Genomic DNA, 16,188 nt, shown 5'->3' on the forward strand with positions numbered 1-16,188 from the left:
GGAAGTGTTGCAGTACACAAAACACGTCGGCTGGAATTAAGATGTTGTGAAATATTTCCGCTGTTTTGGCCTTCGCTGTTCCCCCAATAAATACTGGCTGATTTTACTCACCTGTGAGGGCCCTCTTTTCAACAGGCAACTTCGTTTGGACTGAGTAGCAGCCCTGCCTGAGCCGCAAGAGGTGCCCCGATGCCGTGTGCAGTCCCGCTGTGGCGCCAACTGACGCTGTGGCATGAATGACAGGTGGTGCTGTTTGGAGGAGCATTATGCAGCATTACCAAACAACGCTATGTTTTGCCACCCATTTGGGATTAATTTTTGTTTATTGGGGCAGCAAAGAGGCCACTCACTTGAGAAGTCATTGAATCACTACAGGTTCCAGCAGGCCACTCGGTGGCCACGCCTATTGGGGCAGGAATGACTGTTTATAAAGGTGCTTCAAAAAACTGCAGTTACGCGTGCCTTTCAACGCTCAGAGCCCATGAGGAAGTGTTGCAGTACACGAAACGCGTTGGGCTGGAATTAAGATGTTGTGAAATATTTCCACTTTTTTGATATTTGCTGTTCCTCCAATAAATACTGGCTGATTTTACTCACCTGTGCGGGCCCTCTTTTCGACAGGCAACTTTGTTTGAATTGAGTAGCGGCCCCGCCTGAGCTGCGAGAGGTGCCCCGCTGCCATGTGCAGACACTCCAGCCATGCCCGGGGTGCCCACCCCCTGACATGGAAGTTTGGTATGACTCTGGTCCACTTCATGGAAGTGAGAGCAAGAAAAATGCTCCTGCTTCCATGAAGCAGAGGAGAGTTGCTTTTGGGCAGAAAAGAGCTGCATGTTTGCATGTCATTTGAGATGTCATCAGTGATGTCATTAGTGATGTCACTGACCATGTCATGACTGATGTAATATGTGACGTCATCAGCAGTGCATTGCAGGGGTGCGAGTTATAGTGAGCTCAGCTAACTACAACGGCTGAATTTCACAGGTTTTGTATGAGTGAAATGTCAGCCTAACTATAATGTTCCGGTAACCTGTGTTTTTTTACATGAATTTTTAACGTTTTTTAAATGCTAATTCCTAACTATAATGTCCCTGAAACCTGCGTTTTTTTCAGTGAACATATATATATATAAATAAAAACAAAGAATATTAACAAGTGAACTGCAAAACATTAATAAATTACTAATTTTATTAAATATAAACAACTATAAAATCTCCCAAAAAGACATTTACAAACAATATTATAAAAAAACAAAATAAATAAAAAATAAAAAAATAAAAAAATATATATATATATACATATATATATATCCACCGATTCGGCTCTCAGTTGCAGACCCCTGGCGCTCCCATCTCCGGTGCCGTACTCCTCAGCAGAGCCACACTTTAATTATATTCAACAACCTCCTCGTTTAAGGAAATGAGTACGCACTCACAAAGTTCTTCGTTTCCCAAAGTTTAATTTGCAGTTTTTACCAGCATACAAGCAAATAAATCCTTTAACGACCGTTTTTGGTACTTAGTAATGTCCGATAGTTATGCCCGTTTTGGGTTCTAAACAATTTGATTTAGTTTTAGAATGTTCTAAAACGAAATCAAATTGTTTAGAACCCAAAACGGGCATAACTATCGGACATTACTAAGTACCGGAAACGGTTGTTAAAGTATTAATAAAAGTAAATGGATGTCCCCTGGTTTTTCTAAAGTAGACCATAGATAAAATATCACAAAAAAGATATATAAAAAAACATTGATACAATGATGCCAGAATTGTCAATAGAATTTGAGAGGCCAAATAGTGTGTAAAAACTACATTTCCCAAGTTACTTCCGGTACAGGTAACAGGAAGTGATGCAATGATAATAGAATGTTTGGCGGGACCTCCGTACAAATAGGAGGGGCTCAAATGTTTCATAGCATTACCCGTGAGCAAGCTACACGTTTGTAGCGAAAAGCGTCAGATTTATTTGCTTGTATGCTGGTAATAACTGCGAATTAAACTTTGGGAAATGAAGAACTTTGTGAGTGCGTACTCATTTCCTTAAACGAGGAGGTTGATGAATATATATATATATATATATATATATATATATATATAGATCACCAGCGCCATCACAGTCCATACACGAACAGACGAGAACGGACCCAAGTTTTAGTGCAGAATTTCGTTTATTTTCTTCCCCGCACCCTTACCATGACGCGTTTCAGCCTCCCACGAGGCCTTGATCCCATGCATAAAAACAAATAATTTAAAATAAAAAAATAATAATAATAATAGAAAGCATTCAACTTCAGAGGGGTAATATTTACTATTCCCACTCCAGTCTACGCAGAAGTAGGGAAAGAGTTGGGCTTCGAAGGGGTAAGATTTACTATTCCCACTCCAGTCTGTGCGAAGGTTGGGAAAACGATGCCCCTCGCAGAGATTAAATTTACTATTCCCACTCCAGTCTGTGCAACAGTAGTTAAAGCATTGGACTTCGGAGGTGTAATATTTACTGTTCCCACTCCAGCCTATGCAATGGTAGGGAAAGTGTTGGACTTTGGAGGGGTACAATTTATTATTCTCACTCCAGTCTGTGCTGCAGTAGGGAAAGCGCTTCACTTACAACACATTGCATATTTGAATACCCCTATTAATTTAGAACAAATATAAAACTCTTAATATAAACAGTATTAATTAACCAAAAAAATTAAAAGCAATGAAATAATTTACATCAATATTAAACAATGTATTAATTAATTATACATTACATTTTTCAAATGTATTTATTACTTAACTTTGCACACTATACCCCATACAGCTAGCAGTCCACACTTAAAATATTACTAAAATAAATAAGTACAGCACAATTTAAATATTTGGTAATCAATTAACTATTTAATTAACAATTAATAATTATTTGTTACTGATTATTACTTAATTACCATCCCACTTTGTACCCCCACAAACCTAGCAACCCGCAACTAAACTGTTATTGAAACCATATATTTTAAAATGGATTTCTTCTAACATGTACGTTATATTTCTCTTCTTTTCTCTCTCTCACACGAAGGGAGGGAGGGACGATGTCTCAGGCTTGCAGCACCTGTACCCTAAACCTTTCTCTGTGATTCATCTTCTGTTTTCTCCTCACCATGACAAGTAATATGCATAGTGTTGTATATGAATGGTTTTAAACCCACTTGTACAAATGTGCACGTTTACTTATTTACTAATTTTCTATTTTGTTATTTACACTTTTTCAGGAGAATGACGTTTTTATAATTATTGATTCGTCCACATTATATACACACAGGACTACACACTCACTAACCAGGGATTCACAACCAGGAGTCATGACGACATATGGGACATCACCCACTAACTAGGTTGTTATTTTTTAAGGCACAGGGTACCCTGCGCATTCACCCTATAACCGACAATTGGCGGTCTTAACTGGCCTTCATACCCACTGGTATTTGAGTCAGACTTGCGTGGCAAGCTCGGTGCCTTAGTGGGGATATCTCGTGCCATTCGCTCTTTACCCCAGGCTCATCCCTCTCCCAGTAAAATACTTACAAATGATTGATGTCCTCTGCGTAGCTTTATTATTATACCAAAATCCATTTCAGTTGTGGGTAAAACTTCCCACATTTACCATTTATTAAATTCACACATAAATGCTGCGCCCATACATATGCGCCACAGTTTACCATATATATACAAATTGGCATCTCTAGAGGAGTGTTGTACCAGCAGGACACAACACCACCCCCTTTCCAAGCCACCAGCTACTAGGGTAGAGCCAGAGAGTCCAGGACCACCAGCAGGACGGCCCCCTCTCCCGCCAGCCTAGAGCCGCCATAACTGCCTCCCCTGCTCCAGGGTCAACCGTTTTCTGTCCAAAAGGAGTCCCTCAGCCTTTTCTCTTATCAGGGACCCACTGGCGCTCTTGCCCTCCCCCCATGCTAACACCCTGCCACTTTACCAGGGTGTAACACAATGGCCCCCAGAATTGTTTGCACAAACACCTCCAACCCTACCCTGGTCAGGTGCACCCCCCCTGTCCGATACTCATCTGGAGTCAATGTCTGCAGCAAGGTATGTCTAATAACCAGTATCTGTGAACCCCTCAACAGCTTTTCCACTTCTCTATTCATTTTTCTCACTGACGTATTCATTGCTGCTGACGGCACATCGCCCCCCCCCCCCCCCCACTCTCTCCGAGTGAGAACCTCTGACCAAATAATTGCTGTGTCCGGCAATGCCCTTCTGATCCAAGTAAGAAGAGAGAATAATGCCTCCTTGGCCCCCCGCCTGCCCCCTGGGACCATATTTTTGGCCCCGACATGAATAACCAGCACGTCTGGAATAGGCAAACCTTTATTGAGCGCACTCCGCAAATGAGCTGAAACGTCCTCAGCCCGCAGACCCTCTAACCCTAACCAATTGTGGACCATTCCCAAGGCCCTTTGCGTCTTGTCCACCCCAGACTCTCCAAACCAATTCCCCGCTCTGCATATGAACGAATCGCCACACCAGCATACTTGCATCCTCTGACTTGCCACCCCTGCAAGCGAGACCAAAGAAAAAATAGAAAGAGAGAAGTGTGTAAATACCAACCTGTTGAAAATACCACCCCACCTATACCAGCTGTGGTCGCACACAGCGCTCAAAACTCGCTGAATTCCACCTGCCCACTTTCTTGATTGCACCCGGTGACAATCCCAATTCCGCTGCTGTAGTAGCTGCCCCAATACGGAACGAATGTGACGTAAAGTGAGCTATGTCTTCTCCTAACAATTCCAGAGCCTGCTTGCATATTCGCGTGAACTGGAATTTCGTCAGCGGTGTACCATCCTCATGCACCAACAGCCTATTCTCCTCACATCCCGGCCTCATCTGCATGAACCTTTCCATCAACATCACCGGGCAGTAGCCCGCCCCCTGACTTGCTCTCAGTTGCACCCATACTCCTTTTCCCAGTGGGTCTGTCTTCGACCTCCGTACCCTGACCTGCAGCAAGCCCGCTGCAATCACCACATCATCAACAGCGATTCCACCCTGTCTGTCCCTCTTGGAGCTTGGCACTAGCGCTGATACCCGGAATGCCCCAAAGAACGCTAAGGAATATGCTAGCTGCAGCAGTTGTACCTCATAATGCGACCAACATACCTGTGGTAATACCCCCAAGATATTCACCAACCTTTTTGAATCGATCGGTCTCCTGGTATCCTTTTCCCCTGGATCCACATCTCTGCCGTAATACCCCGCAGCAAAAGATCTGCTCTCCACTCACCTACAAGGAGCATGTTTATTGTGCCATACTTAATCGGCATAAAAGCAAAAGGTGAAACCAATTACCCCGCCGCATACGCAAATGCGCTTCCTAAAACCCCAGACAATCATTCTCTGAAGCATCGCTCCCCAGCATAACGCTGCGCTCTTCTCTCCTTGTTCTATTGTTTACTTATTTATTTTTTACTTTAACTATGTTGCCACATATCCCTAGAGAGTCGAACCCTGCTCTCCTCGGATCTCTAGGCCGACGCGCACCGCAGCACGCCAGGCGGGTTGAAAGGCAACGCCCCTCCTCCTCCTATCTAATATCCCTGCACTCGCTCAGCGCGATATCGCCGCTCGCTACCCCCGCCCCAAGACTACCAGGCAGGCCAGATTCCTCCTACCGCCCGCATGCATTTGAACTTTGCGCAACAAAAGGGAAAAAAGTAAACCATCCTGAATGAACATACGGTATCACCGGGGCCCAAACCTGAGGCTCCCGGCACCATACACTACTGCATTAAGCCCTCGCTACGCTATGGCCTCTCACCTGTGTGTAAAACAAAAAGGCCACCAGGCCCGAGTCCGCAGCAACTATTCTTCGGCTGGCATTCTTGTTACCAAGGCGAGAGATGAAAGAGGGCTACTCCCCGGGGTGCTGCTCTCCTTATCGCCTTGGGAGGAGGGTCCTCAGACGCCCACCAAGCGTCTCGCATTACCGAGAGACCCTCCCCATGACGTCCAACCTCTGAAACGAAACTTACCTACAGAGGCGGGCACGGAATTCCCACTAAAGGCCCCCCTCCCCTAGCCGCGGGGGTGGCCTCTCAATACATTAGCGCACATAGGCCTGCATCGCCCACAAGGCACCAGTAACCGTTAATTGGGGCTTTCTCATGTTCCTGACTTGCCTTCATACCTACTGGTATTCGAGTCAGACACGTGCGGCGAGTTCTGTGCCAATGCATTAGCGCTCATGGGACTGCACTTCTCACAAGGCACTTTGTTTCACTCCACGCTCTGGAGCACTGAACAACCAGCACCTGGGGCCGCCTTCAGGCACGTCTACACACGCGACTGATCGGTATGTCAGCAAGATACTAGTCTTTATACAATGATTTACCCGCCCCATACATGCCTATTGACTACACTTTACGCTTTTACGGTACCTAGTTTACATGCATTATCCTAAAACAGAAGGTTACTTTGATGTATTAACAATATGTTGTATTACACTCCATGCCAAGATGGCGCCCTTGTACTGTTGTTGTTGTGATACAGTCCGCTTTCTATGATCAGTTACTTTATTGCATTGAATGTTACTTAAGAGATGAACACTATCAATTTGTTGTGTGAACAAGCTCTTTGTAAGTGCGAAATGCGTCTCGACCATATGACCTTAATAAACCCTTTGTTTTGGCATAAGAACGGTGCCTGGCGTTTCTTTTCCCAACCCGAGTGCTCGATGGAACTCCATTTCTACTGTCAACCTTCTATTAAATATAACTAAAATAAAGCTATATTACATAATGTACATGTTTAACTATCAATTAAATATTTAATAATACATATATAATTAATAATTTATTATTACAAATCTTCTCACCCTATATCCCGACAAACCCGCAGCCTGCACCTAATATACAATTAAACAATTATAAGTATTACCGAATTTACATAATTAATAATCAATTAAATCATTAATAATAAATTAATTGTAGATTAATTATTATGCAATTAACTTCCCATCTTATACCCCTTCACACCCAAGCAGCTAGCAGCTAATATATAACTCAAAACACATAAAAACGCATCATTACACATTTTACAAGACACTAAGCCCGTAACATTGACTATTCTTGTATGGCAGACAGCATATCCAGCGTTAAAGGTCATCCTAAATAAGTTTTTGCTGTCTCTGATGAAGAACCTCTCTTTGAGGGGTAATAATAAATATACATCTGTGAGCCATCTGTCCAGTACAAAAAAGAGGGGAGACGCTAATCAAACAGAATTACCACAGAGTTTATTGTGGGGGTAACAATTGAGCTGTCATTTTATTACTTTGGGGATTTACCTAGGCATACCCCAGCAGAGACATCATCCTGGGACCGTGGAGTTGTAACTGATGTCCAACGGCCATGTGCAGAGGCGATTGGCTGCTAATGAAGTGAAACACTGGTTTTATAGCCTGTTGGTAGGCTGATCACTGGGGAGTTGGGAGCAGGAAACTGTTGCATGTAATATACGACCAATAAGTCAAAATTGTGATTTGAAAAAAAGGATAAATGATGTTCTGCTAAGCTTTTTTAGGACTTGATGTATGTTTACATTCATTAAAAAAACAGTCGATGTGCAGTTATGGTTATGAACTAAAACTGAAAAATCACTAACATCCGCAAATTGCGGTTAGGAACAGAATCCATAACTTCCACATCAACCGAGCAAACCATAAGTGTCAGACCAGAAGCAACACTCGCGACAGATAGTTATTCCAATAACTAATAGCATTTAAAATCACAAAAATGCATGGTAAGGCTAATTCGAGATATGATCTAATCTTCAAGATTTGTCATGCCATTTTTAATTTGTAATTGAATCTTCTAATATTGGCAACTTCTTAGCCTAGATGTTATTTCTCTTTTACCACTGGTAGCAACATTAGTGCCGACTGCAAAGAATGAGGCCCTCCTCGTTCAGAACGCAACAGCTTGACTACAAGAGGCCCCTAAACATTACTGAACAACTAAAGTACACGCAGCAAATTAAACATTTGTAAAAGCTGTATAGACTCTCAACAGCTTACAAATCCCACAGCACTGGTTAATTGCGATGTTAAAAGAGAAATATGTGCCAGACGCTTACCTGCGGGCATACTGATGTTGCTTAAGAAAGCTATTGCAGGATTTCGTGATAAAAGTTCTGCGAGGCTCGCTTCCAAGCTGCAATGGAAAAGAAGTTAATTCAGAGACTTTCGTTGCATTTAAGACAGAAAATAGTGACATTTTTGCATATACTCTTGTAGTTTTGCTCCTGGCAAATACCGATCTCCTTTGAAATGTTTTAGGTTTTCCTTTTTTAAATGCAGTGCTTACGCTTAAAAGCGAAATTGGGGCATATTATCAAGAAACGGCGTTGAAACTGCCGCTAAAGCTGCGATAATGGGCTTGATAATATGCACTTGTGAATTCCCACAGAAGCCCATGTTCTGGTGTGAACAGCGGCTTCCATTGGAATTCTCTACGGCATATTATCAAGCCCATTATCGGTGCTTTAGCGGCAGTTTACTGCCGCTAAAGCGGCGATAATCTTAACTCCGTTAATCTTAACTCCGTTGTTGATAATATGCCCCTTCGTTGTTCGAAGTCACCCTTGACTAAAGTCTCAGGTTCAATATCCATTAATCAAAAAAAGTTCATGAACTTCGTTGAGCACTTGCTAATACAGTGCAAAAGCAGGTGGCTTCTCCACTTCAGTGTTGATGCCGCAGTCCTCCATGTCCATTTAAGCGCCTTTTCCAACCCACACACAGCATAAACACCTATTTTAAAGGCCTAGCACATGATAACACAGTCATGCAGAGATGCTATTTGCTTGGTTAGGTCATTTATGCCAGGCATGTTGACTTTGGGGATGCTTGTTTAAGAGCAGTAACAAAAGTTGTGAGAGAAAGAGGAAAAGGGATGAGCATGAACGAGGCAAACATATATGTATTTTGAGTTAGTTTTAAAGCACATATATGTATTTATGTGTGAATGGTTATTTTGAAGTACACGATCAAGGAAAAATGCCTAAAAGTAGAAATTGGTGTGTTTTTTTAACAGCGCAGACAAGGATCAGTATTATGTCGGTCAGTGTTTCCTGGGTTCCCATTATCTAAGGGCCAAATTCACAAAGTGCCTCCGCATTTGTGACGGAGGCCCCAGCTTTATGGTGTGGGGCCTGCACTTGTGGCAGGAAGTCCGCAATGAGAAACTGCAATGCGAAGGTACCGCCACGAGTGAGGGGCTCTTACCACAAGTGCAGATGCCCTTTGGGAATCAGACACTAAAAGTTTGGTGAGTTAAACAAAATTTGGTAGAAGCCTGACCTCACATCTACAATAGTCAGTTTAAGCCCGGCAATAGATGACTACTAGTAGCAATGACTTTAAGTACCTCAAGCATTTGAGAAGCCTGGTGTCAGAGGGAGAGAAGCAAGTGGCAACATGTCAGGGACTCCTCAGGACACTAGAGAACTGTTGTCTAAAGGAGGAGTACTGCAGCTGACTTTTCTGTTTGAGATTGAGACTGCCTGACCCCCAGATTCTGAACTCTTGTAAGAATTAAGCTTTTGTTGTTGATGTGAGACTTTGGTGTGGTCTTTAAGTTGAGCTTTCACAATCTGCACTAACAAAAGCCAATAAGGCAGCCAACCCAGGGTAAGGTACATCCTTGAGTCCTTACAAATGCATAAATAAAATTCCCACTACAGTGATTTTCTTCTAAGCTGGCACTGGCAAAGGTAATAAGGCTTGCTATTTTGTTAGAGGAATGTTTTCTAGGATTTGACAGACTTTGTGGGTGTTGCCGCAAGCTGACATAGAAAGAAACTCCCATAATTAAGCAACATCTTTGGCTAAATCGATAAGGAAGCTGGAAGTAGGCCTCTTGACTGAAGAGATTTCATTAACAGAGCTGTGCAGCTCCCTCAAGGAAGAGTGCCAGGAAAATAACTCAGAAGCTGAAGGTTGATTTATAAATTAACATGAAAAGCATACACAATAAAACACTGCATAGTAGATATTTTTGACAGTAATTTTGTGGTATTTAAAAAAAAAACGTGTTCATGTGTATGTCTTTTGTCACTTTATGAACAAAAAAACGTAAATTAAACATGTTATCATGACAACAAAGTAAGATAAATGAACAGTCAAGATCTTCCTCAGTGGCCAGAAGGCTTTTCATTTTAAAAGAGTGGCCTGGGAGATCTATTGCTGTAGTAGCACCTTACCCACATTAAATTTCATCTGACCTTGGCATCAGGCTCCCAAAATCAGAAGTATTTTCTGCAAGAAATATTTCAACTTGGACATGCTTATTCCTGATAGTTATAGACTTTTGACCTACTTCGGGGACTCTATTGCACTCTCTGTGATCTTTGACATTATAGACCTTCTGAAGATTTGTGAGCATGTGAACTTAAGTAGGCCATTAAATAGGTATATTCTGCTCCCTTCATTATGTTGCACATTCTGAGAACACCTTTTCTTATGCATTTTCCTCTTTAAATGTTTTATTCAGAGGCTTATCTGGACCGTCCTACTCAGTATTGGCTCCACTAATGTATGCTTAGTTGATGAGAAGACAATTGTGTTCCCTCTAGTTAGTCCAGTCTGTGGCTTATTTGGACTATTTTAGATTTTAGCAAGGTTAAGTTTGTGTGGCAGCTTAGCTTGAATTGTCTGCCTCTTGGTGTGCTAAGTTTCTATGCTTTTTGTCCCTCCAAGTTAGGTTGGGGGAACACTGGGTCTTAATTGCTTTTTCCCAGTGTCCTGTGTTACTACACAATGGTAAAGATGAATGATTGTCATTTCCATGTTTGTCCTCCGAAATTCAGTGCACTATTTTTCCATGCAGAGGAGGACTCTCCTCTTGTATAAGGTCTGACCCAGCATTTTGATATGTTTGGAGTGCCTGTGTATATTGTTATTCCACTTACCATAATACATTTCTCCTTCCCCTTTGTTCCCAGCATGTCTTTATGTCCCGCCTCCTAGTAATTTAAGTGCCTTTTTCATGGATCGTCATTGTTTTTTGCTAACATCTCTATTACTTTTTTTCCAAGCATTAAAATTTTGACAGTGCAAGTACATTCTGTTAGACTTGGAGTTTCAGCATATCCAACTCAACGTCAGCAATCACAGCATTACATTGGTACAACAACCTTCTGTCACACAATCTGGTTTCATCTTATGAGTACCCTCGGTTCACATTGCATCTACCTTTAATTAGGGTTATACCGTCTCATCCACATTATGCCTTGCTATGTTTCCCTGAAAATGTAATAGGAAGGATCATTTGGTCTGCATTGACTTCATTCTTCCTGCCCACTCCCCCATATTTTCTGATATTTCTGCAGACACCCCCAACCATGCCTTGTAGACTACTTGTTCCACTGGTCTGCACCAAGCTATACTCTTCTACCATTGAAGAATTATTGGAATAAACCTCAACCCCAATCAATACTTCACAAAATCCATTTTCGTGATTACAAAAACGTGATTAATCAATAGTTTCAGGCATCTAGTAAGGTCCACATTGGTCCATACTCCCAATAAGATAGAAAATGGAGATAGCTCTATTGTAGTGTGCATATTCACTCCCAATCTGGTTGTAATTTTTGTCTAGCATTGTTGGATTCTTGGGCATTTAAATTGAGGTGTCCCTCTCTGTTGGGACACCCCAGATGTTTGCCTTTCTTTGCTAACCCCATTTCTGTTGGCTTTTAGTGCACTTTTTCCCTCCTAACTAGTGGTTAACTGTGTGTGCTCTCTCCTAAAACATTGAAAAATGTCCTGCAACTGATTGGTACATTTAATTTACTTATACGTTACTAGTAATTGGTACTACTTCTACCCAGGGCCCGTAAATTAAATGGGACTAGTGGGCAGCAGCTCTCATTTAGCCACCCACTAAAGTAGCATTTTAAAACATGTTTCAGTCATGTCACTGCAGCCTGTAGTGCAGTTTTTAACTGCCATTTTAACTTGGGAAAATAAACTTTTTTGCCAGGCCCATATCTTCCTTTGGAATACTTGTAGCTCAGCCCTAAGGTAGGCCCTTAAGTCTCATTCAGTAGGGTGTATAGTATTTAAAAAGTATGACGTGGTTTTAAGTTGTACATATACTGACAGGGAAAACTCCTAAAGTTGTGTTTAATTCCTGTACGGTTATCTTTCCCATAGACTAACCCTGGACACCCTGATTACACTTAATAAGTGGCAACTTCAGTTTGGAACCAGATAGAGATATGCTGCTTATACTCAAATGAATTGCAATATAAAATCTTCTTTAATGGTAACGTAGGATATTAAGTTAGTATCTTGAAAATGGCAATTTTAGAAAGTTGGATATTTTTCTGATTTATTTCAAATTTGCCTTTCTGCCAGTGTCCAGGGTTACATGACTTAATCGCTCTACTGTGGTGTTATGTGTATTGTTTCCAGACATAGGGAAATAATAGGCTTACGGGTGGGAGGACAAAGTCTTCCTGAAAATGTGGCTAGGGAGAAGTTGTGACGTGTCTTGATTGTGGCTGAAATGGCCATGCCTGCAGCACACACAAAGGAACCTGACACCAGGCCCACAATTGCCTTTATCGCTCTAGACAGTTGGGAGCCAAACCCAGGAGAAGAACTGACCAGAACCAGTTTTGGGGGTAGGCCATGTAAATTACCCCACACAAAAGGCAGACTTATCAGAACACTCTTGGACCAGTGGAAGATTCAGAAGCACTGTCCTAATGCCTGAAGCAGGAAGATTAAACATGCTTGATTTGAACCCAGGCTCTCCGTAAGTGAATCTCTGCACCAGTTGGCTGACCTCCTGTTTGAGCTACAGGGACACAACATAACATAGCATAGTATTACCACTGTATTTGTAAAGTGCACATACATCCAGAAGGGTATCTTGGCACTGAATAACAGATGTTTATTGTTATCCAACTCAATGGTACTAAAACTTCCAGATGCCTCCGTGCAACTGCCCATCTGCCCAGCACCAAAAGGACATACCTGGACCTGCCTGAGACTCAAACCTTTCTCAAACCTTTCTGGACTCAAATAATTTACTTCACCCCCAACAATCCGGTTTCCGGCCGAAACATTCCACTGAGACGGCCCTGATCGAGCTGACCGACACAATCAAAACCCTTCAAGATCAGAGGAAGAAGGCTATCCTGATCCTTCTCGACCTCACGGCAGCTTTCGACACTATTTCTCATTCCATCCTGATCAAAAGACTCTCAGACATCGGCATTTCCAACACTGCCCTATCTTGGATCAGTTCTTTCCTCAGTGACAGGTTCCAGACCGTCTCACTTGGCCCCTATCAATCCAAGGAGAAAAAGGTGTTCTGCGGCGTCCCCCAGGGTTCAATCCTGAGTCCCCTCCTCTTCAATATCTATCTTATCCCTCTCCTTACCCTCATAGAATCGTTCGGCATAACTGTCACTTCTTATGCCGACGATACTCAGCTGATCATCCCCCTTGATGAAAATACCAACACGGCTGAGCTCAACCTGAAACACTGCCTTACAGCAGTCTTCCAGTGGATGGACACCAATCACTTGCGCTGCAACTCTAACAAAACCGAGATTCTCCCCATCGGAAAAAATGCATCCTTCTGCCCTGCCGTGTGGTGGCCGGACAACTCTGCCGCCCCTCCCCAAACTGTCTCATCAGCTAGGAACCTCGGTGTCCTCTTCGACTCCGAGCTATCCTTCGACCTCCACGCCTCGAACACGGCAGGTAAATGCTTCGGCATAATAAAATCATTAAGGAAATTCTTTGACTTCCTCCCGCTCGAAGCGAGAAAAACGGTAGCAGTAGCCCTCATTCTGTCCCGAGTTGACTACTGCAACGGACTCATGGCAGGGACCAAAAAATCGACCCTCGCCAAACTGCAAAGTGTCTTGCACACTGCCGCCCGGCTTGTCCTGAAACTTCCACGAAAATCCTCCATCTCCGCAGCCCTTAGGTCACTGCACTGGCTCCCCCTACACAAGAGAATTCTCTTTAAAATTCTCATTGTAGCTTTTCGAGCCTTCAACAAAACCGGCCCTTCCTATTTAACCAAACGTTTCCCCCATTACACTCCGTGCCGATCTCTAAGATCTTCACAAGACAACCTCATGACCTTGTCTAAATTCAACCTGAAATCCAAAGGCGGCAAAACCTTAAGCAACTTAGCCATAAAAGCCTGGAATAGTATGCCAAGGCATCTCAGGCTTCAAACATCTGAGAAACCATTCCGGAAGCTGCTCAAAACCTGGATCTTCACGCTCCCTGACGATTGGTCCAAAGCCGCCATTTAGCCTCCCCCACTCCTCTCTATGACTGGAATCAGGACCTATAGCGCCATGATGCTCCTTCCGGAGCGACCGCTTGCGCTTTATAAATACCAATCCAAATTCCAAATTCCTGAGCCCCCCTACTGGCTCTACTTGAGTGAATCTTGATCCCCAAGAGGTGACCCCCAGGTCTTGGACAACTGGCTGGCATCAGAGTGTACTCCTTCTGAAGAAAAGGTGAAGATGCAGACTTTTTGGGCTGTTCGCAACCACAAAGTGACCTTTTCATGTTGAGAATCAAAAGCCCGCAGCCACCACCAATGCGATGCTCCAGCGGGACCCTCTTTTCGCGCAGACAGGGACCATCCACCCCGACAGGCAATGCAAGGCTCCAGCGAGACCTGCACTTTGATCTGAAAGCGACATTTTGTGTTGACCACCAATGCCAAGCTCAAGCGATAATGAGCTGTTCGCACTACAGCAGCGACTGTCCGTGATGCTTGACCTTCTCCTTTCACCAACAACTAACTCCTCTCGGCCCCTGCCAAGGTGAACGGCAGCTCCTCATGCAGACTTGAGTACTGACTTCCTGAATCACATTTGAGACCGTGTGGTTTGATAAACAGTAAATTTGGTAGGAACCACCCAAACTTGTGATTACTTGGCATGACAGTTCTTTAATGTCTATAAACACAGCCCTGACTCCCCCTGTGGCTTTATGACATCATATTGCCACAAGTGCAATAACTTCAAATGTTCTAATGCTAGTTTGGTCACTTGACCTGAACGTTCCCCTTTGTACACCATCCTGGAAATTTCCATTTATTGGAGAAAAATCCTCCTGTTTGTTAAGATAGCCACTCATTCTCCCCTAACTTTTTTAATCATTTTACTTTCCTGGTTCCCCTATGGCAAAAAACATCGTTATCATTTTGCTTCATTAAGTATACAACTAGAAGAATCTTCTATCTAAGCAGTTTTTTCACACACCATCCCACCAATGATTTGCTGCAAGACACGTGAATGACAGGTGATTTACCAGTTTTAACACACGAACCGCAGCTTCATTTTTTCACTGTACACCTGCACTAGCACTGCACTGGCTAGTTGCCCTGAGCCAAACCCCCACTCATAATCGGTTTTGTGGTTTGGAGGCTGTAGACTGACTTCAGGCACACAAAGAGGTTCTCACTAACACTGTTGTCCCACCCAGTAGTAGCTTAGTCAATCCACCTAAACTAGCCTTGTGTCCAGGTCCCGAGTTGCCAACCACTGCTCCTGTAACCTTGGGGGTTAATATAGAGAATGATCGGGCCCATGTCTTATCCCAAGGTGACATGACTCTGTGCAGAGGCCCCACCCGGACTCTCAAAATTGCTTCATGGAATATAGAGGGTCTACGCAATAAGTTATCTCTCCCGGACTGGAACACCTTTATTGATGACCATGATTTGTGTGTATTTCAGGAAACATGGAGTTTTGAGCCACTGTATACTGTTACTCTTGTTTCCACATACCAGCTACCTCTTCAGGACGCGGACGCCCATCTGGAGGTCTCATGATTTAGTTTAAGGCTGCGCTTAATTTTAAAATCACCCACCATCTTTGTTCAACACCAGATCTGATGAGACTAACAATTAAGGGCACAAAGTGTAATATTACTTTGGAACTTTTCAACATCTATGCAAGAGGCACAAAAGGGGGGGCTAAATCTTCTACTATTTCCATCTTGTCTGAAGTACTCCTTTCTTGTCCCTCTGATTCCCTTATCTTGATTGCTGGCGACCTAAACTGTTCGTTCGAACCCCTGGCAATTGATGATACTTTGGGAATCCACGATGAAGATGCAAGATGGGAATACCTTCATTATCG

At 43.1% G+C, this 16,188-nt stretch overlaps 1 protein-coding gene across 1 annotated transcript in view; it reads right to left on the reverse strand.

The window, feature by feature from the left end:
- Nucleotides 1–16,188, reverse strand: part of ABCA13 (ATP binding cassette subfamily A member 13) — a 2,590,787-nt gene that overhangs the window by 2,219,600 nt on the left and 354,999 nt on the right. The window contains exon 11 of the mRNA XM_086964984.1: nucleotides 8,131–8,207. Within this exon, the coding sequence (XP_086821110.1) occupies nucleotides 8,131–8,207 (77 nt within the window). The remainder of the gene's footprint in view (nucleotides 1–8,130; nucleotides 8,208–16,188) is intronic.

This window comes from Lissotriton vulgaris, chromosome 4_1, assembly GCF_964263255.1.
Source record: "Lissotriton vulgaris chromosome 4_1, aLisVul1.2, whole genome shotgun sequence".
Lineage (NCBI taxonomy): Eukaryota > Metazoa > Chordata > Amphibia > Caudata > Salamandridae > Lissotriton > Lissotriton vulgaris.